Raw genomic sequence first — 24,502 nt, forward strand, 5'->3', positions numbered from 1 at the left:
CATTACATTTGTCTTTTTCATTACCAGTCTGAGGAAGCAATCACTTTTTCAGTTATTTCAAAGCAATGTAAGAATACCAAAAACAAATCTGTTTAGACCTGGCCCTAATACAGTAAGAGAGTGATATGTGTGTTTTTCTGTAAACTTCCCCAGATACACAGCAGAACCCTGCACCAAGTTTAATCCTTTATATTTATTGAAGTCGAAACACAGAGTAGGGCCAAAAGTTTGGCATCATCTCGAATTTTAGAATTGAGACATAAGAAAAATCTATATCAACATAATTTTGATTATGTAATCAAACAAACTATAAAATGATATTGGAAAAGTCTCCCAGAAGCCGTAATAGTACAGCATTTCATGTCAGATATCGAAATGTCACATTGTTAAATTTTTATCAGTTTTCTGTTAAGCATATGGAAAACTACAACACCGTAATTCAATATGTTAACATGACATTATTAAGCAGGTTTAATTCGATTTTATGAAGCAAAATTAGTTAATTCTATAGGGTGATGCAAAACGTTTTGCCATAGTTATGCATAATATTTAACATTAAAAAAAAACAACAATCCATTAGGTGCCATCTGCCCTGCGCCCAGGACACTGCTGCGATGAGCTTTGTTTTTATCAGGCTGGTACTTCGTACATGCCCTGCAAGTGAAAGAGCCTGGGAAGGCTCAAAGTGATGAAAGAAAATATCAATTTTAAGGGAAACTTTAAGTATAGATTTGTGTCTTTTCTTGGAGGTGAGTGGGTTGAGTCAGGGGCTCATCTTTATTGACTTAGTCCGTGTAGGCACAGTTCAATTCCATGTTTGACTATCCAGCAGTAGAATTGATTCAGACCAAGGCTAAATTTTAATTTGAAAAGACAGTAGAGCCAGTGTACTCTGACTTTGTTTGACCAACATTGAGTATTATTGGCAGTGCATTTCCATACATGTGCAGCTATAAAAACATTACATCGGTTTTCTTTTTCATTACAAAATTCATTCATTGTAGAGGTAACCTTTCCCAGGGTCTGGGCGAGCTGTGTAAATTAAAGATCAGGAAATAAAAGCCAGGAAGCTCTGTACTGCCTCGCTTATACAGGTTAAGAAAAAAAACCGGGGCTGATACTCCAAACAAAAATCAAAAATATATCATGCAGAGGAAAGCAGTTCATCAATGAGGTATGATATAAATAACAAATTCTATCCTTTCTTTCATAGTTCATTTGATGGGGGAGTGTATTTTACTGCTGAAAGATTTACTTTACTGTAGTACAAATTATACTATTGTTTTCCAGCTAATTCCAAACGAAATAAATATTTGTTTACATTTTGAAAGAATATTTGAACATGTAAAAACCAATTGTTTGTTCCAGTAGCATCAGCACAGTTTCCCTTGTAAATGGGGTGTAGACATCCATGCGAATATAATGTTATAGTATAAATCTCAAATCAGTGAATCACAATTGTTGGTGCACAACTTTTGGTTGAGGTAAATGTTTATCACTGGAAGAACAGTGGATTTTGTGTTGGTAAAATGTCTCTCAAACAGTTAGTGATGGAAAAAAAATACATTAAAAAAAACTCAGGATGTACAGTAGGCATCCATTAAGGAAGATTAAAAAAACAATTCTGTTGCAAACAGATGTGTTTTGGAAATGTCCTGCCTGGATCAAAACTAAAAGCACACAATTAAATGCATTAGCAGAGTATTTACATTAAAACTAATTATTAAAAGGCCACCGTTTTCACAAAATTGTCGTATAGTTTCCTGTTTGCCGTGTTTTTCGACCTGCTTAGTTATATAAATTAAAAAAAAAAAAAAAAACAGGCAGAAAATGTGTCCCTTCAGCTCCGCAAGGACTCCACTAATGCAAAGGAAATTGCCTTTATTTTTCAGACATGTGACTATTTAAATTGAAACACATAATTACCAGCCTGTTCCTAATAGAAGGCCATTTCGAATCCATTAGGGCCTGTTGCACTTACTGTTTTGTGGTTTTCATCTCTTCTGGGATAAACATGATACCTGACTGCTCTAATGTACACAGCTTGCCATGGAACCTGTTCATCAGTCTTTCTTCTGTTCCCTATGCTACATTCCTAAATGTCGTGACATATCCCTGGGGGTTTGAAGGCATTTGATATTGCATATGCACAATCAAGAAGAATATTTTAAATTGATTAAAGCACATGCTTTAACCTTAACTTATAATCGTAACCCTATCTGGTACCCGGCAACACTATTTGTACTGGCAGAGTGTGTTACGCGGTTGTTCTACAGTTAAATATTAAGAACAATACTGGAGGAAGCTATCCATATATGCTCTCTTCTGTAAAGAAGATACATGATGGCAAACAGAAAATACCTATATTAAAAGAGCTGCAAAGACATTAAGCTTACATATGTACAAACCTGTTATTTAAATTGCTCATCTTGGCTTCTCCATCCTTTCACCCAGACTGCACAAGATTACATTAAGATTACAGATCTGTTATATAAAGGGACAGCCTACATATGACATAGTAAATTAATAACAGCTCAAGCTAAATACCCCATTCTGATTTTAAAATAAATAACCTCACAAGCATGGGGGCTGTAAGAGGTAGAATCCATGTCGGCCTTTCTTGTGCCGGATTTCATTATTTCTAGTGCAGTCCCTCCTCTACATCAGCGATGTAACTGCACAGAAATACACAGTTGCTAATGTAGTGCTGTTAAGAGAAGGCTGTGATTTATAGCCCATGTGGTTGTAGATTTAAACATTTTATTTGAAATTGAGTTAAGGATTGTGGAAAATGACAAAAACGCAGCATATTTGTTTGTTAAAAGCTAAAACTGATGTTAAAATTATAATTGTTCTGATGCTTGATGAAGGAGGGGGAATTTTATATTGGGGGGGGACTTCATAACAAATGAATATATTTTGCTAATACAAGAGTGTTTTTTTTTTACTTTGTGTAATAGGCCAGTAAAATCTCTCTCCGAAAGAGAACTCTGTTTTTTAAACAGCTTTCTTTTCACCTTTGCAATTATTTATTTTCAAATAGTCCTTCAGGGTAATGTTCCATTTTCTTATTTCACACCCCCTTTTCTCATAAATGAACCGGCATCGCTATAAATCATAACACAAACAGAGACTTGCACAAACCTTGAATGGTCTAAAGATTTATGTAACACATTCATGTTTTCCACTTTCTCATTTTAGTACTCCTCTGGTAAAGCCAGGCTAATAAAAGCTGCTATTAATATTTCTTGTTGCTTAGCAACCAGAGGCAGCGTGTAATAGCTTTCTCTGGAAAAATAGATGACCGATAAGGAAAAATTCAATTCTTTTATTATCTCTAGGGAAAGGGGGCCTTTTTTCTCCCACAATATGGTATAAAAATGTGTAGCTGGATATTGAGAAAATATTTTAAAGAAATGGAAGTTGTTTTCGATTTCATTATGCCAAAGGGACTTTTCATTCCTTTTCTAGAATCCATCTTCTTCTTTAATACCGTCAATTAGTTTTAAGATTAGCCTAATAAAAGGAGGTATTGGAGAAAAACATTTTTTAATCATGTACGGCAGTCGGTGGAAGGCAATAACATGTAAGCTGATGAGATCAAAACGTTGCGTGATTGGAGAGAAAGTGTGTATTGTTGTAAGTATTTTACGGTGATGGCAGTCAACGATCCATCCCGTGTTTACCAATAGACTTCATGACTTTCATGTTTTTTATGGCTGCATTTTGTATATTTTGTAAGATTTATGTAGTTACAGGGTGATTCTTATGAAATAACTTTGGCAAATGTATAGCATCGATAGTGTTTGTATTGTTTGAGGTAGATAACAAAAAAAGGACAACCCCTCAAAATAATATGTAATAATATCTTTATTTTATTTGTGATATAACGCCATTCATAGTACCATTAGTAACATTATCAGGTACTGTAGCAACCCATTAATAGCTTTCAAATCCAAAAAATAGTAGTATCATTCATAAAATGTATATCCTGTAATGTACTGTAGTATTTACTGTATATGTTATAGGAAACTAGAATTTTTTTTCATGGGTTAGCAGAACACAGATCCATTGCTGTTAGCAGCAACCATTTCATGTGGCTGTGTAGATCTGCAGTATTTTTTTTTTTTTTTTTTTTAAGTAAGGATTGATATATCCTTGTATGAACTGTACTGGGAAACCTCTCCAATCTATATTATATCTGTGTTCCTGGCACTGTGTGTTAGATCCCAACAAGATTAAATCCCAGGAAAATTCAAATACAAGCCGGAGACAAGATGTGTGGTTCCCAGGGACAATGTTATGATGATAGAGGATTGTATACTACATTTTGCCAAAGGCTTTTTTTCTGCTTATCACTCGATAAACCCCTCTCTGTACTGGATTGTCAATCCACTGACAACACTGCAAGTGTCTAAAAAATATATAGTATAAATTAGAGCCAGCTGCCTATACCGGTTTCTCTGGAGCATATAAACCCCAGAGTTAGTTCATTCTGGGCTGCTACCGTGTGGAGAGCCCGACTGTGTTTATTTTGTTTTGTTTGTTTTTGATTATTTTGGGGTTTAAAATAAAAGTGTGCAAATAAATCTCAGTTTCTGGGTCACAGTTTTATAGGGACATTTTATAGGTTCAGGTGTATACCTGACCCCGATGTCTCCATGGAGGATGTGGTGTTGGCGGTGGGAAAGTCAGTCGGGTTTGGAAATATTAAATCTGCCTCACGAATGAACAAAGCAATAGTTGTTTTCCTGAGTCAAGAAATTCTGGTCAGTAAACTTGTGGAAGAAGGGTTTGTTATAAATGGTTCATTTTTTTCAGTCATGCCCCTATCTACACCTTTGACTAAAGTTATTCTTTCAAATATCCCCCCGTTTATTGATAACACATTAGTTGCAAGAGAGCTTTCTCAATACGGCAAAATAATGTTGCCTTTTAAACAAATTCCACTCAGTTGCAAGGCACCAGAAATTAAACATGTAACGTCTTTCAGAAGGCAGGTTTTTGTGCTTCTGAACGACCCTGATTTTGTTTTAAATGTTGCGTGGCGTTTTAATATTGAAGGTAGGGACTATGAAGTGTTTGCAAGCACAGACGTAATGAAATGTTTTCGTTGTGGGGAACAGGGGCATCTCAAACACTCATGCCCACGGTCAAATGCAGAAGCAGGTCCGAGTGGTAATAGTAATGCTACCGGAGAGGGGGCCGAAGTGGTTCAGTGATCACAGGTGGAAGAGACAGAGCGACTGGAACCAGACGACTCAGCCCAGCAACAGCCTGCCAGCAGCGAGTCTACAGCCGAGCCAGAGGCTGCTACAACATCAGCTAATGCTGACCAGGAGAGTGAGTTCAAGGTGGTGGGGAAGAAACAGCGGCTGAAAGAGGGGAAGGCGTCCTCTGGTGCTGCCTGTGCGGTGGGTGGGGGAATTTGGGGACCTATGGTTTCTCACGGCAGTGGCGGAGGGTCTGAGCCCTGCGCTGCAGTGGAACAGAGTAGTCGGACGGAGGAGGGTGTGGATGGTGATTCCCGGCCCATTGATCCCGCTTCTCAGGTTCAGATATCGGGTGGGGTTAGCGGAGGTGAATCTCTGTCGGCCCCAATGGCGGTACTTGGCTGTGAGGAGGAAGTCCGCGGTGCCGGAGTTCAAGCCGGCTCTGATGGGGATCCTGTCCCGGGTGGCTCCTCTCGGCCCGGGGAGTCGGCGGTGGCGGAGGAGCCAGTGGTGGCAGAGGCAGAGGAATCGGCGGACGAGGAGGTGATGTCGCTGTATGAGGAGGGTGAAGAGGATGATGGAAGTTTCTCCGATACCTCACAGTTCTCTGACACTTCGGCCAGCCAAACCAGTAAGGGCCAATTATATACTATTAAAGAAATCAGAACTTTTCTTGATAGAACAAAGGGTAAGAGGTGAGTAGAGGTAAAATCATTTTTTCCAGACCAGAAACGTTTTCTATACTCTGCAAATGTTGTACTCAGAAAAGCAACTTTAGCTGAATTCAATCAAAAAAAAAAAAAAGATTCAGACTGAAAAAGCATGAGTTCAGTGAGGAAAATGTTGAGATCTTCTAATCAATTTTAATGGCTAATTTTACCTGGATTATTTATACTTTTATGTCTTTATTCATTTTATTGTTGAGCAATCTATTTTTACCAATGGAGAAAATGGTGTTTTTTTTTTCGTTTTATTGTGTTGGGGGGGGGGGAGCGAATTTTATTTTTTTTAAAGTTGAGTCAGGTTTTAGGACAATGTGACACTGGTCACGTCCTCATACTGGGTGGAGATGTTAACTGCCCTGTGGAGCTCAGGCATGCGGCAGTGGATTTCTACAGTGGTCTCTTTAAGGCTGAGAACTGTGACCTGGGAGAGATGGAGCGACTGCATCAGGGGCTCCCCAGTCTGAGTGAGGAGGAGTGGCACAGGCTGGACACCCCGCTGACCTTCCAGGAGCTCACTGTCGCCTGAGGGAGAAGCTAGCCAGGCTGGCTTTGCCAGCTGCACCCAACAGCGCCCCCATCAGGCTATCTGTGTATGCTGATGACCCTAATGTTTTCATTACTAATGACAGGGACGTCACTGTGCTGAAATCCTGCATTAAGAATTATGAAAAGGCCACCTCAGCTCGGGTCAATTGGGCAAAAAGTGCAGCTTTTCTGTCTGGTAGCTGGGAGGGAGTAACTCCCCCATCACTGCTCCCAGCGCTGACCTGGGAAAACACTGGGGTTAAGATATTGGGAGTGTTTTTTGGGAAAGAAGCATTCATTCAACAGAACTGGGAGGGATTGCTGGATAAAGTGAAAGGAGGCTGCAGGGCTGTCAGTGGCTCCTTTCACGACTCATTTAGGGGGAAGGTCCTCGTTATTAACAATCTGGTGGCATCTATGCTTTGGCATAGGCTGGTATGTCTGAACCCTGTGTGTGGAACAGCTCAATGATAGTGGGCTGGTTAGTTTTTATAAAAACCTGCTTAACGCATGGAGGATTTTAAAAAACACTAGATCAGAAGAGTCGCTGTGCACTAAATGGGTTTTTGAACAGCCTCAGTTTTTTAATCCCATTATTAAATGTGAAAGTTTTAATTCTGCACGTATGTCTTCAGTGTTTTATCAAGCAGGTTTTACTAAGCTTGGCCAGCTGATTGATTTTAGTCTGTTTAAATGGAGAGCCTGTAGGGAGTTAGCTATATCACTACAGATCAAATCAGTGCGGTTTGTAGAAAAGATCCTGAGTGATTTACAGGCCTCTCTTATTCCAGCTATATCCCAATCCTAGTCTCTTATCAGAGCGCTTGGTTCCAGAGCAGAAGCCCCTATTCCCCACAGTGCTACTCTCCTCCTCAGTGCCAGAGGAGGAGGAATCACCTGGCAAAATACTGCTGTTGAAGAAAGTGGCAGAGGTGGCTTGGATATAATAAAGGGATTTTAAAACTCAAAACTCTCTCTCTCTCTCTCTCTCTCTCTCTCTCTCTCTCTCTCTCTCTCTCTCTCTCTCTCTCTCTCCCTCTCTCTCTCCTCTCTCTCTCTCTCTCTCTCTCCTTCTATACCCCTCCCAGATGGGTTCACCCTGACCCGTTTTAAACGTCTCACATTCACCACCATTGCAAACACATTGTCAAAACAATTAGGCCATATAAGCTGGACACGAAACCCATGGCCTTCTGGGCAATGGAGTTTTCTTTCTGACTCCCCTGTAGTCGGACTAATTCTGCACATATGTCTTCAGTGTTTTATCAAGCAGGTTTTACTAAGCTTGGCCAGCTGATTGATTTTAGTCTGTTTAAATGGAAAGCCTGTAGTCTTGTCACCTGTCAAAACAATTAGGCCATATAAGCTGGACGCGAAACCCATGACCCATGGACTCCCCTGTAGTCAGACTGACCCCTCTACAGGAAGGAAGGTGAAAGTACAGGATATAAGGATTACATAGTAGCCCTGACTGACTTTATTACTATATATATATATATATATATATATATATATATATATATAATATATATACAGAAAAAAAGGTCAAAGGAATACTTTGAAAGTGTACAAATGAGTTAATTCTTGTCACCTACTGAGAGTAGTTGTGGGTAGAAGACCTTTATTGTTTAAGAATAACATTCCCTGCTGACAGATGTGTTTGTTCATGTCATGGTAGACAAGCCTTACATCATATCTACTATAATAGCCTAAGCAGCATATGGTGTAGCGCTTTAAAGAAGGAAATCAGTGATAATAACAGTAATAAGAAACACAGGGATGCAGATATGAGTCTTGAAATATGAAAATTGATATGCTATCTTGATCTAAAATAGTTTTTGAAATAACCTGCCAAAAGATCACGACAGAAATGATTTTGTACAAGAAACGAATATCAGGCGTATCCGCTGATTAGCTGTCACAATGCAGGAATCTTGCAAAATGTTTATTGTCAAGCAATGTTACTTTATTATTGAACAGAGAAGATTACTGCCAAAGTTTTCGTACACTGTGTTGTATGTGCTCCGTGCGCTGCCATTGCTGGTCATGTCACGTGAGATGTTCAATGTGTCGATATGTAAATAATTCCTGTTTGTCTGCTAGGGAGCGTATCAACCATCTCGCTCTCCTGTCTGTCACTCAGCAGTGAATGCACGCACCCACATGGCAGACAGCTACCCTGTCACAAGCATTAATACCCTGCATCTTTCTAAACAAGGGATTTAAGGGAGCTCCCTAATAAAAGCTGAATCTCAAACAGTAATTGTGTGAATATAGTAATTGTCACAGTTGTGTGGAATGGTATTTAAAACAGGATCCATTAATCTAGCTTATTACATATCCGCCCTTACTCTGGTCCCACCACAGTTGGCTACTGTACTTGTCAGTATAATGAAATATTAACTCACAAAGAAGTATTTACTAGAACAGAATAATCTTAATGTCAAAAACAAGCTGCCAAATCCATCTTCTGTTGCCTTAAGCACTACTAGATTTTAATTGCACACCTGCCCTTGAACAAAATAGGCATTAAGGAAAATTGTACTGGTTCCATATAAATCAGAAATATGGTGTAGGTAAAGTGTTATTTTTTAAATGGGATTTTTGATCTAACAGGAATAAACTGTATGCTTGGCAATGGCATTTTCGACTTCAGAGAATAATGGGACACCTTTTTATTGTAAATGAACGATGGGACATATTTTCCCATTTACAAAGGCGAAAACCATCTTGCTTTATTTCTGTGAAGGTTAATAGGTTAGTATAAATAGAAGGCAGCGAATTGGAATATTTAAGGCATGAACATTAAAAACAAATCAGTATTCATTACTTTTAATGAATATTCATGACATGCTCATTTAAATTACCTTTGGCAACTGTTGTTAAGACTAATGAATAATTTAAAACAACATGGCCGAAGAGATTTGAACACTGTATTTGCTGGTTGCCAGGGATTAGAAGCAGAGAATAAACAATTAAATCTGGATAACTGGCTATTCTTAACGGTGAATAATACAAAAAATGCTAAAACTTTAGCTGATCCGTGCTAATTAATACAAAGTAGGGTGTATAATATTTAATACATGAGTGTATATATTTCACATTCCGTGTTTTGATTAGATTAGTCCTCTGGATGTCTACACACAGCTTCCTCACAATAATGTTTACAACACAAAAGGGAAAGGCCTGGTTGCTGTGGCTATCCTTTGTAACCAGTTAGCATTTACCTACTGTATGTCTTGTGTAGCTGTTGAGGGATTTGCCTTTAGTTTCACACTTGTTTGCTGTAACAATATTTATATTGTTATATTGAAATCAAAGCAGATATATTTACTCTCTGTGTGTGACAGAGTGAGGAGTCCCCTGACATTGGTGTATATGGTGTGTGTTTTGGCAGAGATAGGGTTAAACCCCTATCCTTGCAGGGAAATACTCTCTCTGATTTTCTCCATTCGAGACATGTGAGAATGTGGTGTAAACTGGGAAATGATTGATTTGCCAGTCAACAATTCGATCAATTATGAAATTAACTATTGGTTATAAAAGGTGGCAGTCAGCCAAATACTGTACAGGATGGGAAGTAAGGGTATGATGAGTGAGGTTGGGTCGTATTTAATGCCCCATCAGGACAAAACTTAAACTATGTTTTACAATACAATGCAATACAATACAATTTGCTTTTATGTAGCATTCTTCATGCAGAGCATCCCAGGACCCTTTACAGTATAAACAAAAGGCCATTGGTCAATCAGTCCAGCTCAAAAACAAGATAACACAAACACATATTTACTTTAATTGGATTTAATTGATTCGGGATGTAGCTCCAAAGGTAAGGCGCATAACAACTAAAGGCCCTTGCCTTACACTTTAAAATGTAAACAAACTGAACTGTCAATTGAACAAGGGTTCTGATAGCTCAACGTAGGACAAATGTACTAAGCAGACACAGTGAAATTCAGTTCCAGTTCACATTGTAAATGAACTTGTGGGAAACTACAGCTTTAAATCAGTGAGTGTAAGGTAATGAATGACCCACTCTGAACTTAATTGACTGCTACATAACAGGAAGCGGTATGACAATAAAGTTATGTGGAAAAAAAACAAGTTGTCCAGGATATAAAGCTGTGTTGTATGTACAGATTATGTTTTCGGTCAAAGGGACTGTTTGTAGGTCAAAATCTTATTCAACAAATCCTGTCTTATTACAATCATAAACAGATACTAAAAACCACATCAAGATCTGCCAAACTCAACACACACTGACACATAAAATCATCAACATACCAGCTTACACAACCATTGTGTGTGAGATACAGCCTGACCTGACCATTCAAGGGCCCGCTAATTAAGTGGTGCTGCTTGGTGGCAGAGCGTTGTTGCAGCGTTTTAATAAGAATAATGCATTACTATTCACGTTCTTGTGCTCCTGGTCTCCTGGGGGAATTATTGCAAATTACATTGGTGGATTTTATGATGTTTTCACCCTGGTGTTAAAATGCAATAGGAACATAACACTGGAATTCATAGAGCGTGTCAATACTTATAGGCCTCAAATTCTCACCTGTAATTCACTTGTAAGAGCAATTGTTTTACAATATCACAAGCCATGTTAAAATACAACATATTTTCAATATAAATGTCTTAAAGTAATCGACATATACGTTCCAAATGGGTCTTTACACTTGGGGGGAAGTTGATGTAGCATTCAAATGTAGTAATTTGAAAGATGTCTCAAATCTCAGTTTTACACATAGTTCATGTGAATATACAGTGGTTGTAGAGTCAGACTGTTATATATTTAATCACACTGTCTTTTTTGGAATAGCAACATATTCTCCTATCAGAAGGTTTTCTTTATCAGTTACAAGGGCTGAAGAAGCTGAGTTCAGGATTTTTCTCTGGAGGAGGCACTGTATGTCTACCTAAAACATGTTTGCTGTTCCTTTGAGGGATCAACATTCTGAGTCCTACACACAGCAATAATTAAAGCTGTCATGCCTGGGAGCCTGCAGGGATAATGTTCTATTATTATAGTCATTTGTTTCAATTAAACGCTCTGTGATCTTACAATAGCAACTATGAACCTGTGTGAGTAAGCTGTTACTCTCAACAAGATGTCTACAGTTAGAAAAGTAAATACCTCTGTTTTATTGCGCTTCTGTGGACTGTGGAAACTGGTTCAGACAAAAAAAGATGTTTTGAATGCATTTAGTGAATATACTGGTATGCAACTGGATCAGGCTGGCATGTGGCAAATCTACATGTTTTACTTGAAAGGGTCTAGCTCATTTGAATTGCAAATGTGGTAACAGGTGTATGGGAGGGCAGACTTATCAATAGCGGTGATCATATTTTGCATGTGCATTGTGTAAATACTGATGAGAAAAGCTGTGATTGGAGCAATTTTTGTTTCCTCAATCTGGCTGTACAATATTATTATTAGTCTTTTTTGCTATTAAATATCAATGGAATAGTTCAGAGTGATGTGACCATTATTTTAATGTTAGTAACTGGAAAATAATCTATCCATCATAGCAAAGCATTATAACCATCATTGTAAAGCTGTCAGTAGCAGTGTGTGAAGTGCTCCAAGCTATTGTAACTGAGGTGAAAAACGTGGAACCCTAGAAATGGAAGTCAGACGTGCAAGAGCCCTAGAACTGTATAGAAAAGAGACGGCTTCAATATGTTAGACCTGTTTTTTTTTTTATTTAAAAGAAAGAAAAAAAATCACAAACCAAGGACAATAATGTTTTGGCTAGTTCCGCTGTTTCTCCAGTTTTATCGGACCTTGTTAATTAAAACTGATCAATGACGTACTGTATATTAACTGAATGAAGTATGGTGCACAGGCTACATATGACAATACTGCTTCACAACTACTGCAATCTTCATACCATGCTTATTGTGTGGCCAAACCGTAAAGCTTTAATAAATTTAATAGAAATTACAGAACAGCTATAGTGATATAGCTATAGCTATAGCACAGAGTGATAGACAGCTCTATTAACCGCTCCTATTGACACATTTTTAAAACGTTTGTATTTTGTAATATATTATGGGAATTCATTTAACAAAAAAAACTTTTGTATAAGTATTATAAAATGAAATATAATCTGAGTAACAGATGCTGGCATTGCAGGAGGTTGAGAATAAGCTTTCTTCAATATACACCTTTGTGACGTCATGGTGCATGAAAGTGTAGCTTTAGCAGCACAACTAAACCAAGTTGCCCAGACAAGCGCTTCCAGTCCCATGATGACAACATTAAACAATTAGCACATACCCTTTCAGAACGAGGGTTTGCTTTTTGTATTCTTTTTTTCTTTAGGTACCTGATTCTTCTCATCTCAGAAAAGCCACAATGCCATTTGTATGTTTAATGGAAAGCATAAGAAAGTTTACAAACGAGAGGAGGCCATTCGGCCCATCTTGCTTGTTTGGTTGTTAGTAGCTCCCAGGGTGTTAGCTTCACAAACATTACAGGGGAGTTGGTTCCAGACCCTCACAATTCTCTGTGTAAAAAAGTGCCTCCTATTTTCTGTTCTAAATGCCCCTTTGTCTAGTCTCCATTTGTGAAACCTGGTCCTTGTTTCTTTTTTTTAGGTCAAAAAGTCCCTTGGGTCAACATTGTCAATACCTTTTAGAATCTGAATGCTTGAATCAGGTTTGCCACGTTGTTGTCTTTGTCCAAGACTGAATAGATTCAATAATTTTACCCTGTCTGCATATGACATGCCTTTTAAACCCTGAATAATTCTGACCGCTCTTCTTTGCACTCTTTCTAGAGCAGCAATATCCTTTTTGCAGCAAGGTGACCAGAACTGAACACAATATTCTAGATGAGGTCTTACTAATGCATTGTACAGTTTTAACATTACTTCCCTTTATTTAACAGCAAAACACATGGTATTCTTAAATATAAAACAACTACCACATGTATATAAATGTATGCATCCCATCTAAGGAATGTCTGATAGCTTTTGTGAGTTTATGTCCTATTATATTTTAGCTGGCGACATTAGAACAACTAAATAGAGGAAAATAGCTTATACTTTTATAAAAGTAATGCCTCTGAATAAAAAAATGTGACGCTAAATACAAAATAAATAGGCTAATTGAAAACCATTTCAAAGAATGTGTGACATGCATATATTATAGAAAGTGGTAAGGAATGTGAGGCACTGCTTAACAGCAGAAGAAAGGGAACAGTCTTCGTGGACAATGACCTCACAATAAGGACAATAAGTTATTCTTCCATTCCCGATTTCTTTCAGTCAGAAAGACCAGCTACCCTGAAATCCCTGAAAACAGCTAATTATTTGAAAAATGTCCCTTTTCAGTTCTACCTGGTCTCCTATTTTTAAAGCAGTTTCTCTCTCTTCTCTATTTGTGTTGTTTATGAAAAACATAGTGAGCTCATAATAAAGGGCGAATGTTCCACCCTGAGGCTGTTGCTATGGAAATAGCCTAGCTCTTGCAATGATAGCCCATTTTGATTAATTGGTTTTTCAATGCTTCTTGGGCTGGGGAGTCTCTTAAAGGCCAAACTCCACACAAAATGGAAGATTGTATGGAAATGTTCTTCAGCCCCTTCAAAATGGTTTGAGCAGTTTTATTTTTCACTAATATGTAAATGCTGTCATCATTTTAATTTTTTTTATTTTATTTTAGCTTACTGGTTCTTTGTTTCTTTTTATTTGTTTTGTTTTTTCCATGATTGGCGATTTGAAATGCAGAAGGAATGCCTTTGTGAAAAAAAAAAACCTTTGTTCTCAACCTTAGAAAAAAGACTAAACTCTAGGTGTACTAGGAATAAAAACAGCATTCAGCTTACATATGATATACTATATTTTACCCAGGCAACCCACTGGGGCCAATTAAAATGGTTTTACTGGCAGGGCTGCATTACAGATGTTTTACTACTGTTTATTAAGATCTGATCTGCTGGGACCTTTCTGACTTGATCTTGTTAGCACAATGTTAATTTAATTAGAGTTTTTACTTATTAATGTTTCACTAGAGTAATGAGTCTGGGACAGACAAACCTTGTGATACATGCTGAAGAGGCAGGTTAGGCTTGCTTTCGTGGATGTGATGATTGTGAGCAGGCTTTTTGAATTTAGAATCTCATGTTAGAGCCTCACTTTAGTCACAGACGTTACCAGGTTGTTCGTCCACAAATGTAGCCAACAGTTCCACCAAAAATTCCATGACCGAGCAGATAGCCTACCAATTTTAGTGGGAATGTGATATGCAGCTGTACACAAGCCAAGAATCAATTGAATATCAAATACTACGTACTGTATAGTTATCTCTTCAGGTATAAAACTCTTGTGAGTGAGCCAGACTAGAGATCTCAGTGTAAAATACTTCTTAAATTGAGAACGAAAACATGCAAGTGTTTGTTGACAATATAGATTTTGTTTCATCCCCAGTCCCCTTTTCCCTGGTAGAATAACATCTCTATATGTTGTTGCTTGTGTCAGAAAAAGACTGTTTTGCTGATTTACAATGAACATAATGAGGAGATATTCTTGCATGGTGGTGCTTGAAGGTCCCCTGTTGTCCTCCAGCTCTATGTCACACATTCTGTGATGACTCTCTTGTGTGGTGTGGAGTTCATGGTGGCCAGTTATGAGGGGGAATATTAATTAGCTGTACTTGGTAAGAGGTGGGGAAACTGTGCCAAATTCTAAGGGACTGGATTTGTAGGGGAGTCTTCAACTCTGTCTGCCCACCCTCCTGGTGACAGGGTGAGGAAAGGAGATAAAACAAAAAACAAAAAAACTATTTGGGAATAAAAAATTTAAAAAGTGCGTCTTCTTTTCTCACCCAGATCCAGGAGATGGCTCACCAATGCGGCTCTCATTATGACTCCAGTCACCACATCCCTCTGATAAACAGATCACCTAGGACACTGTCACATCACATGACCGCTCTGTGCCAATCCCAGCTGAACTCTCAGGTTGGCATGCGAAATTCTGTTGGCCACGGTTCCCCCTCACCTCCAGGAAGTAAATCGGCCACGCCCTCCCCTTCCAGCTCCGCCCAGGAAGAGGAAGCAGATTCCCATTCCAAGGTACTGGTGGAACCTTCACTTATATTTGACGATGGGAAAATACTGTAGCAAGATAATTAGACACTCTCAGAGCAAAACTAAGCAATTCTACCTGCAGCAGTAGGATAGTTTAGCGACCCAAGGCAATAGCAACATTGCATAACAAAAGGTCTATTGTATTGAATGCCCACTGAGGAGAGTACTATTGCTATCGTAAACTGTAAGGTGTACCATATTTTAAAGACCACAATCTGTATTGATTCTTTAATGGACATACAGATATATATGTATATGTATATTTGTACTTATATATCTGCAAATAGGCCAGTAAAAATACATTAAATCTGTTGATCAGAGGCTATGCATTCAGATTTTTGCTTTTTTTTTTAATATTCACAATGTGCAATTGTGAATATTAAAAAGTGCAAATCCATCTGCTCTCTGCAAAATATCGAAAACAGATCTAAAAATGTATTCTCTTTTGTGATAGGGACATTTTGAACTTGTTTTTTTAAAACAATGTGTTCACCCAATCCAAACACAATGGGCTTGATTGTGTGCATTGCTTTGAAATCAAGCCATTTGTTTTAAATGCCTTAGGATTTGTGTTTACTTGAAAAAGTCGAGTTTGTGCTTGTTTTATAGTTATAACTGTTACCTTTCAAATAACATACAATTGTTGACAATATAAAAAACAGTTAATATTTATTTATTAATAACTATTTTATTACATAGCGAGGTGAGAAAGGAATATATGGCATAACTGGGAATAGAAGCTACGGGTTACTGTATGATTGTTTTGTCAGTTCAGCTATCATGAGTACATTTTATTTCTCTGTAACTGCTGTGAACACAGTGCTTTTAAATGGCAAAATATTAATAATAATTTAGCAAATAAAGATGCTAATATCATGGGCTTTTAATTCAAGCAGTTTTAAATAGGATTTTAAATATTTAAACCCTCTTAAACTTGATATAAGCACCATCCTTTTTTAAACAGAATAAAATTGCCTGATCCTGGTTTGTATTATAATTCACCAACCAAGGAAGTCTTCAAAATAATAAGACCACCTAAAGAAATAATGAATACATCATTATGAAGTTAACACCGTCTTAAAATCATTCACCACTGTTGTAAATGTCTCCATGAGTTATATAAACGGCAGCCTTTGTATGAGAGACATAAATAAGCTTTGCCATCGCATGTAAATAACAACCTAATTGCACATTTAGCTACATTATTACCTTCTGTTTGCATGCTGTGACTGCTTGTCAACTAATTAAAGTCCCTCCCATCGGTCAGGCTTGCGTTTTATGAAGGCAATCTGTTTCTAAGCATTGCCCAAAATAAGAAATGAACTTCAGTGTACAAAACAGTGAATTTGCTCTAATGTATGTTATGTCCTGTATGATTTAAATTTTGTATAAATCTCGCCATAGCATTACATAATAATGATCAGTTTGCAAAATATTCCACCTCCACATCTGGTCCTAGCTGATTGTAAAGGATCCTTATTTAAGTACCTGCAATGCGGTGAGCTAAAGCCTCTATTCCTTCCCTTAAACACTGGATAGTGCTATGTGTATACTGACACCTAGTGTTCAGTCTGTGTCAGAGCTGTTTTTTTGAAACTGCTGTTTTTCTTGTTGTTCAGCTGTATTAAATGAAAGGTCATAGGAAAGCATCCTTACCTCTCATTAGCCACTTACTGTTTTACAGTGAATAAAGCTATTTTCCAGACTTTGTTATTTTCAGTTTGACCAGAATCAGTGCAGTAGGTTGTTTGTTTTTTATTTTTTGTTTGTTTGTTTTGTTTTTTAACATATAATGTAGAAGTGTTTCAACATGAACTTTAATTACGTAAAATAATAATCATCAGTATGAGAAGGACGCATTCGCATTGATCGTTAATTTAAATACATTTTTATGTTAATTAATACAATTAGGCTTGAAAACTCAATCCATTATGCTAGAAAACAAACCACCCTGTCTTTAAATATTTTATATTGAGAATGTATGTTTATACAACTTAGCTTTACAATTACTCAAAAATGCACATGTTCTCTGTGCAGTTGGACAATGGATAGGAATGGGGCCAGGAGGGGTTCCACAGGCAGGAACCCCAGTGAAATCATCACCGTGTTGAGACAGGATAAACGATCTTCACCTGCTTGCAAAGACTTGAACACAAAAAGACGACTGACAAACAGAGTTTGTCAGAATGTCGTTATGCTTCAAGGTGAAAAATCATTTTAAAGCCTAAGATATTATTCTCTTCTCAGCCACTCCTCTTAAAGACATAATCGCAAGTCGCTTTCAATCTATAGTGTAGGCCAATTTGTATTATCAAAATCCTTTTTTGTGGTAAAAGCTGCTGCATTGCATTGTACGCAGTGTGACGTTTTCTGTCAACAATGTTATTTTCCCCTATAAAGAGGAGGTTTACCTTCTGCTTAATGGTAATGTGGTGCATGGCTGTCAGAGTGAATCCCGGTGGCTTCAGAACTTTGCATGAGTTGGCGTGGCATTGTAAACTGCAAATTGGTGTCTTGGTGGAAAGAGAATGCATTGTAAGTATGAGGGCAAAACAATATCTATTTTTGATGAGTGACGCTGTAAAGGAGATGCCAGCTGTATGCCCCATTAAACCATGTTACAGATGAGGTGTTTTTTGGTGAGAGACATGGGGAATCACAATTAAGCACACAAACTGGAAAGGCTGTCACTCCCAATAGTGATGCACAGCCTTAAAATTTAAGATACTTTGTAACCTTCGTACTGGGTTGTCACTATGGGTAGAAGAAGCAATGCTGTCTGTCTCAACACTCTTTGTGTTACAGGATTTATGTAATTTTTTTTTCCAAAATATTCATGGCATGCTGTCAGCCATTAGTTCTGTTGTACAGCTAATAGATGTGAATGCACATTAAAAATCTAAGACACAAGGTTTTTTTTGGAGCTAATTTGGAAATTGGCCAAACAGCCTTCTTTCTACATGTGTGCGCTTTGACAGGCTCACCTCTGGGATGTACCTGAACTACAGGGTATTTTCTTTTACCCTCTTAAATAATGGAATGTTTTTTTTCTTTTTATAATCTAGTGGGACTTGAGAATTGAAACAGATTTAAAAGCGCATAGCAACTCATGTAGCACTGATTTTAATGGAAAGTAAAAGTGAGCAAAATCCAAATTGCATTAAGCAGTCGATTTTACAGTAAATATTTGATTTTATTTTTCTGGGAATGGATTGCGTGCTAGTTTAGATCAGCATCGCCCAATAAGAAATAACAAAACTCACCCCTGCATACAATTCACTAAAAAAAACATGCACTGCACCTCACAGTCTACAATAGTACATTTGTACAGAACAGCACTGTACAATATGACTGTCTTATGGTCCTGACTGAAAGAACAACCACATTCAAAATAATGTCTGCCAAGCAATACAAATCATACAAAATCTATATTGAATCTTGTTTTAAATATGCTTGTAGTGAGGAATTAATGTTGATTAGTTAAATCAAGTCCATACCTAATTGTATTTAAACTACTGATACAATTTCCATACTAAGACAAAATGCAATAAAAAATAAATGTATGCATTTTTTTTATTCTGTAAGCCTTATAAAGACCATGTATGATAGAGCATGGCAAATGCGTTTTGTTGTAGCTTTAAGAGATGTATTTGTTGAAATCCCACTTCACAGCACAAGCCCAGTGAGATACAATATCCTTTCACATTGGGCTCCCTAGGGAGGAGTGGCGGGGCAGATAAAAGGCATTAGATTACATTAAATTGCTGTCGTCCTCATTTGATTTCCATCCATCTAATCAAGTCCAAGAAAAAAAAGGGTCTTGTTCTTAACATTATATTGTGTTTAATATTTAAAATAACTTCACGTGAAAAGCACAAACTGAATGCATACACTGCTCAGGGTCAGAGTCTTAAGTTCCCTCCGTGCTTTGTTGTGCAGAACACAAAATGAATGTTTATTAAGCTGAAGGAAGCCCCTGTCTACCCATCGATGGCACTCAGGCAAGGGGCTGTCTAATATAGAACACTGATCCTGCGCGACCTCCAGTGCACAATTGGGGTTACCGTCATTAAGTTGTTTACAGTGCTCCTGTTTTAGTTCAGTTTTGTCCTTGTAGAAGACATGACAAGACCTCACATAATCGAAAAACATGGTATCAACGGGACCATCAGTGACTGTCATCGGCAAGCTGGGATTATAACAGTGGACAGTTCATGGTGGCCAACCATGTGTTGTCTATTGTCTTGCCAGCCATCGACACCTTCAATAGGCAGGTCCCAGTCTTAAGCAGGCACAAATGTTTGGCTCCTTTGAGTTTATTCAGGGTTTACTGTATCTGATTTCCTTGTTTATTTGATGTAAACAAGTGAAATGTGGTTGCACGGAGACCTCCATTGAGTCCCATTGTGTTGCCACTGTTCCCGAGGGACATAGGGTTAAGCTCTTATGAAAGTGTCACTGCCTGTGTAAAGTTGAACCCCACAGTGGATTGAGTCCATCAAGGATCACAGCCTCCGAAGTGTTAAATGGAGTGAATATAAACCGCTGGTCAGACTCCATCAGACTTCTCAAACCCAGCGTTCCCGTTGCTCAACAGTCAATTATCTCCCCACATCCTGAATCCGCCATCAGAGGAACTAATAGTTGAGCATTAGCACAGCCTCACTGTTGTTTCAATGCCTAGCTGGCTTCCTTGTGGAATAATCTCCCTGAGGCAGCTGCCAGCTACAATTCACTCACATTTACACAGATCAAACTGTTTTCTTTCCAGATATCAATTTTCGGTGTAATTTTCTGTTTTATATTGATCCAACTTTTTGATTTTATCTTAATTGTTTATTGATATAAAATGAATAAACTTGGTAAATAATAAAAAAATAATTGTCATAATAGTAATGATAGGATTGATTAATATTATGGTAAATAAATCCTGAAATATGTGCATTTCTTCTGATTGTGTATCCATGCATAAGACACTAAACAGTTATACAATATTTTGTGTTTATATTTGGAGACATGTTTATATTTTGTCACACTTTAATATGAGCAGAAACATAATGTAACTTTTTAATCTAATCAAACCTTCCTGCTGCTTTATTTTCTTTATACATTTACCAGTAACTTTATAAATCACCCAGCTGTTCAATAAACTAACTGACATTTCCTGTTTTATTTTTTTAAAGAACATAATCATGAAGTACACAATTATAATAAAATAAAACATCATTATGATGAGCTGTCTGTTTATTTACTTTTATCCAGAACCTCAAAACATTAATAAAAAAAATAATAATAATAACAGATAAACTAGTGAATTATCCAAAATGTTTGTCTTCTTGATTTAGGATCTATAGTTTTTACCTTAAGTTTCTTTCTGATAAAAACACTATTTCCTTTCCTTTTTTGTAGGTGACTGGCGAGAAGAGACCCTCCTCAGACATGGCGAAGAAACCAAAGCCCCAGAAAAAGAAGAAGAAGAAGGACCCCAACGAGCCACAGAAGCCGGTCTCGGCCTACGCTCTCTTCTTCAGGGACACCCAGGCAGCCATCAAGGGCCAGAACCCTAATGCAACCTTCGGGGACGTCTCCAAAATAGTGGCCTCCATGTGGGACACCCTAGGGGAGGAACAAAAGCAGGTAAGAAACTATTTTTTTGATGTCTGGGAAAGATAAATGGAATACAACTCTTTAGTTGTCACGCTCCCAAACACACCTCAAACCTCGAAACATGAGATTTGCGTGTGTGACCTTTTCAAGACCTTCTTGAATATCGTGCAGAACTGCCAAGTGGATTTGGAAAAGGCACACACAATTCGTTTTATTTATTTTAATACAGTAACAGTCACTTGGGGCCCATTCCTATAGGAAGAGACCACGACGACCGTGCCTGAAAAGACAGCTAGCCAAGCACATCAAGTTTTATTTTGATTTTTTTGCCAAAGAACATACAAGTAATTTTTCTTTTTTACTGGATCCATACAGGTTGAATAGGTGTAACAAGTAAGTTTCAGACCCTTGAGAAACGTATTTGAATGCAGATAATATCCCTACCTCCTCCCCCATACTGAATACATTTTTACTAAAATCAACATGTATTTAGTCAATTATTAGGGTCACTACTTATCAGTCAGGTATGTGTTCTGAGCTTGCAGTGGTGGCCTCTTCCTATCTTAATAACCTTGTAGGGAATCAGTTGTATAGATCCTGCACTGCTCTGATTGTTACAGAACCAAACAACAGCATCGCCAATAACAGAATTCAGAGGGTGTTGCATTATATCTACCAGGCACAATGATATGCATTAATAGGGTTGTTTTTTGGGGGGGGTGGGGTTGTAAAGAAATACTGTATCATCTCAGCTGCTCCTCCTCCTCTTCGTATTAGTTGCCTGAGATTGAAATCCCCAGCTGACACTACCAGTAATTGTGTAGTTCTAATGCTAGAGTCGACCTTTGCATGTGTAACTTGCTAGCTGTTGTGTGCAGAATGGATATGCTACGAGCTACTAGTGCAGGTGTTGGTTATGTATCCTTGCATAGCTACTGAGCACTGGGGCAATTCCCTTGCGCTTCTTTTACCCAATTGATTCCATCAAGCTGTGCAAGCCCAAGGCCCCAACTATGAATCTGAGTCATGTTATACCAGATAGATACCTAATTATTATGTAAATATCTAACCACTAGAATTGCCTGTTTCACCAGTGAACACTGGTGCTTGCAAAACCGCTGTAAATAATGCTTAACTACAACTGTTTTTTAATTCGGCACGCTAGATGGACAAAGTTTTGCATACTGATGACACGTTAAAAGTGGTTTAAGTTGTTAAAATACTTCCTTCAGAAAGGAGAGCGGAAAAAAACAGTTGAATTCCATATTGAAAATAAACAAGCTTAAGATTTGTAGTTGTTTAAGGGTTATAAAAAGACACACCGAGTACATTTTCTCTTGTTTCTATACTGTTATTCGATTGTTTCCCACCACTAATAATACTGTAAATAAAATATAAATAAATAAATAAATACAAAACTGAATCCTGGGCTTAATTTTTCAAAGTGAGCTTTTCCAATTGGCTGTATTGCTCGGTCTCGGCTGTGTGTTTTGCAGTTAATTTTGCTCCTCACAATGAATCTTCATTTTGTTCCTGACACCCTTGCATGTGAATTCTTCATTTCCTGTCTCTTTATTTCTATCTGTTGCCTGGTGATTTGATCATGCTGAGGAATACAAGATTAGCAATCTCCATGTCCTTGGATTCGTCTCAAGGACACCTGTTCAGGAAGTGCTGTTATTGTTTTTATGTCTTAACCACTAAACTGCCAGGAAGCTCTGTTACAGCAGTAACATACTGTATTTTATTTCCATCTTAATCAAGATTTCTCTCTTTTAATTGGAATTAATCTGAATAAATTTTTCCCTATAAAAAAAGGGCTTTGGAATGACGACCAATTAAATCCAAATCCATTAAAAAATTGAAAAGTTTAATGTTAAATTACATAATGCATACAATAATATATATAGAATATCCAGTTAGGTGCTTTACAATATGGCATAAAAATATATTTCTATCTTACATCACCCAATGCTACATTTTTTATTTTGAAAAAGGGAGAATCCACATAATTGACCAGTCTTCAAATTAGCCACAAATTCCAGGCTATTGAATTAAGCAATACTAATAGTCAATAATAAAGTGGCTGGTACATGATGGGAGCTGTAGTTCTAAAGAAGATACAAGCACATTTTCTCTAAAACTGCTTGAGAGGAAAAGCGCATCACTAAACTGATTCTAAACTCAAGCTTAAACAAAAAAAAGAACAGAAAAAATGGACTGCCCAGGAGTGCTCAGGTCAGCTAATATTCTTATTCATTCATTCATTCCAGGGCTAAAGAGAACAGTTAATTTCCCATGTAGATCTTCATAATTAATGATATTCTTCCGGGGCTGGCTTGATGGGTCATGCAGACTTTGTCATATTTACTTAAAGAGGTCTGTAGCTCGTTTCTTCAAGTGGTATGAAATGGAAATGATTAGTGACGGATGTCCTATTGAGATGAGCAGCACCAACATCGTACTGAAGGAATTCAGACCTTAAAACCTGTCCTCTGTTAACTCTTCTCACTCCAGCTTTATAAAATAGAAGATCACGTATCCTATGGTATAAAAACTGTATATTTTAAAGACAATGGTATTTAATTCAACTGTTGTTTAGGTCGTTCATTGTCATCCTCTCTTTCTCTGAGTTTGGTTTGTTTTTTTAGCCTCTGGTAGGTACCCTCTGCACACATTCTCAATACCTGTAACGGTAGCACTTCATAAAGTTTGAACTTACTGTCAGTTTTTTTCTGTCTAGAATTCACTATTGAACCAATAATATCTGCAACTGTTAATTAGCTAAAATTGGCACTAATAGCTACACGCTAATATCATGCATGTCTAAGAATGAAAATGATCTAAACCCCTATATCTTACTGTGACAATATTATTGGAAGAGTGCCTATTCTTTTTGTACAGAAAGTGGAGATTCATCATCTCTACAGGAGGAGCTCAGGGAGCTACTCCACTGTCCTGCTCAAAAGGGATGGTCATAGTTCTTTAGGGAGGATAACTTAATTTTAATGGCAGTTAATAAAATATAACCTACAAAAATGTCTTTATATTCTTGAGCTTAATTTTCGATATGGATTTGCTTCTAAGAGTGAAAATATGTCAAGCTCATTTGGTCAGAATGCATCTACACTGTGCTTTAAAATAATCCATTTTACTCAAGTTCCTAATTTTAGTGTACTTTAAAAGAGGAAGAAAAAAACATGTGCAGTTCAAAGATAAACTCTCTGCTAAATGATTTATTTTAAAATACAAATACACAGCTATCGTACGTAGCTATTGTTTCCAAACTCCAGGTTTCCAAGTGTTTTGAACTCTATTGAATTACAGTAATCCCT

The 24,502-nt window shown here is 37.5% G+C and overlaps 1 protein-coding gene across 3 annotated transcripts in view; it reads left to right on the top strand.

The window, feature by feature from the left end:
- LOC121298214 (TOX high mobility group box family member 2-like) overlaps positions 1–24,502 on the top strand; it is a 92,348-nt gene that overhangs the window by 58,917 nt on the left and 8,929 nt on the right. For 2 of the 3 annotated variants that reach the window (XM_041225182.1, XM_041225183.1), the window contains 2 exons: positions 15,303–15,545; positions 20,970–21,197. In XM_041225182.1, the coding sequence (XP_041081116.1) occupies positions 15,303–15,545; positions 20,970–21,197 (471 nt within the window). The remainder of the gene's footprint in view (positions 1–15,302; positions 15,546–20,969; positions 21,198–24,502) is intronic. The other variant, XM_041225184.1, reaches the window with a different exon arrangement.

Source organism: Polyodon spathula, chromosome 23 (assembly GCF_017654505.1).
Source record: "Polyodon spathula isolate WHYD16114869_AA chromosome 23, ASM1765450v1, whole genome shotgun sequence".
Taxonomy (NCBI): domain Eukaryota; kingdom Metazoa; phylum Chordata; class Actinopteri; order Acipenseriformes; family Polyodontidae; genus Polyodon; species Polyodon spathula.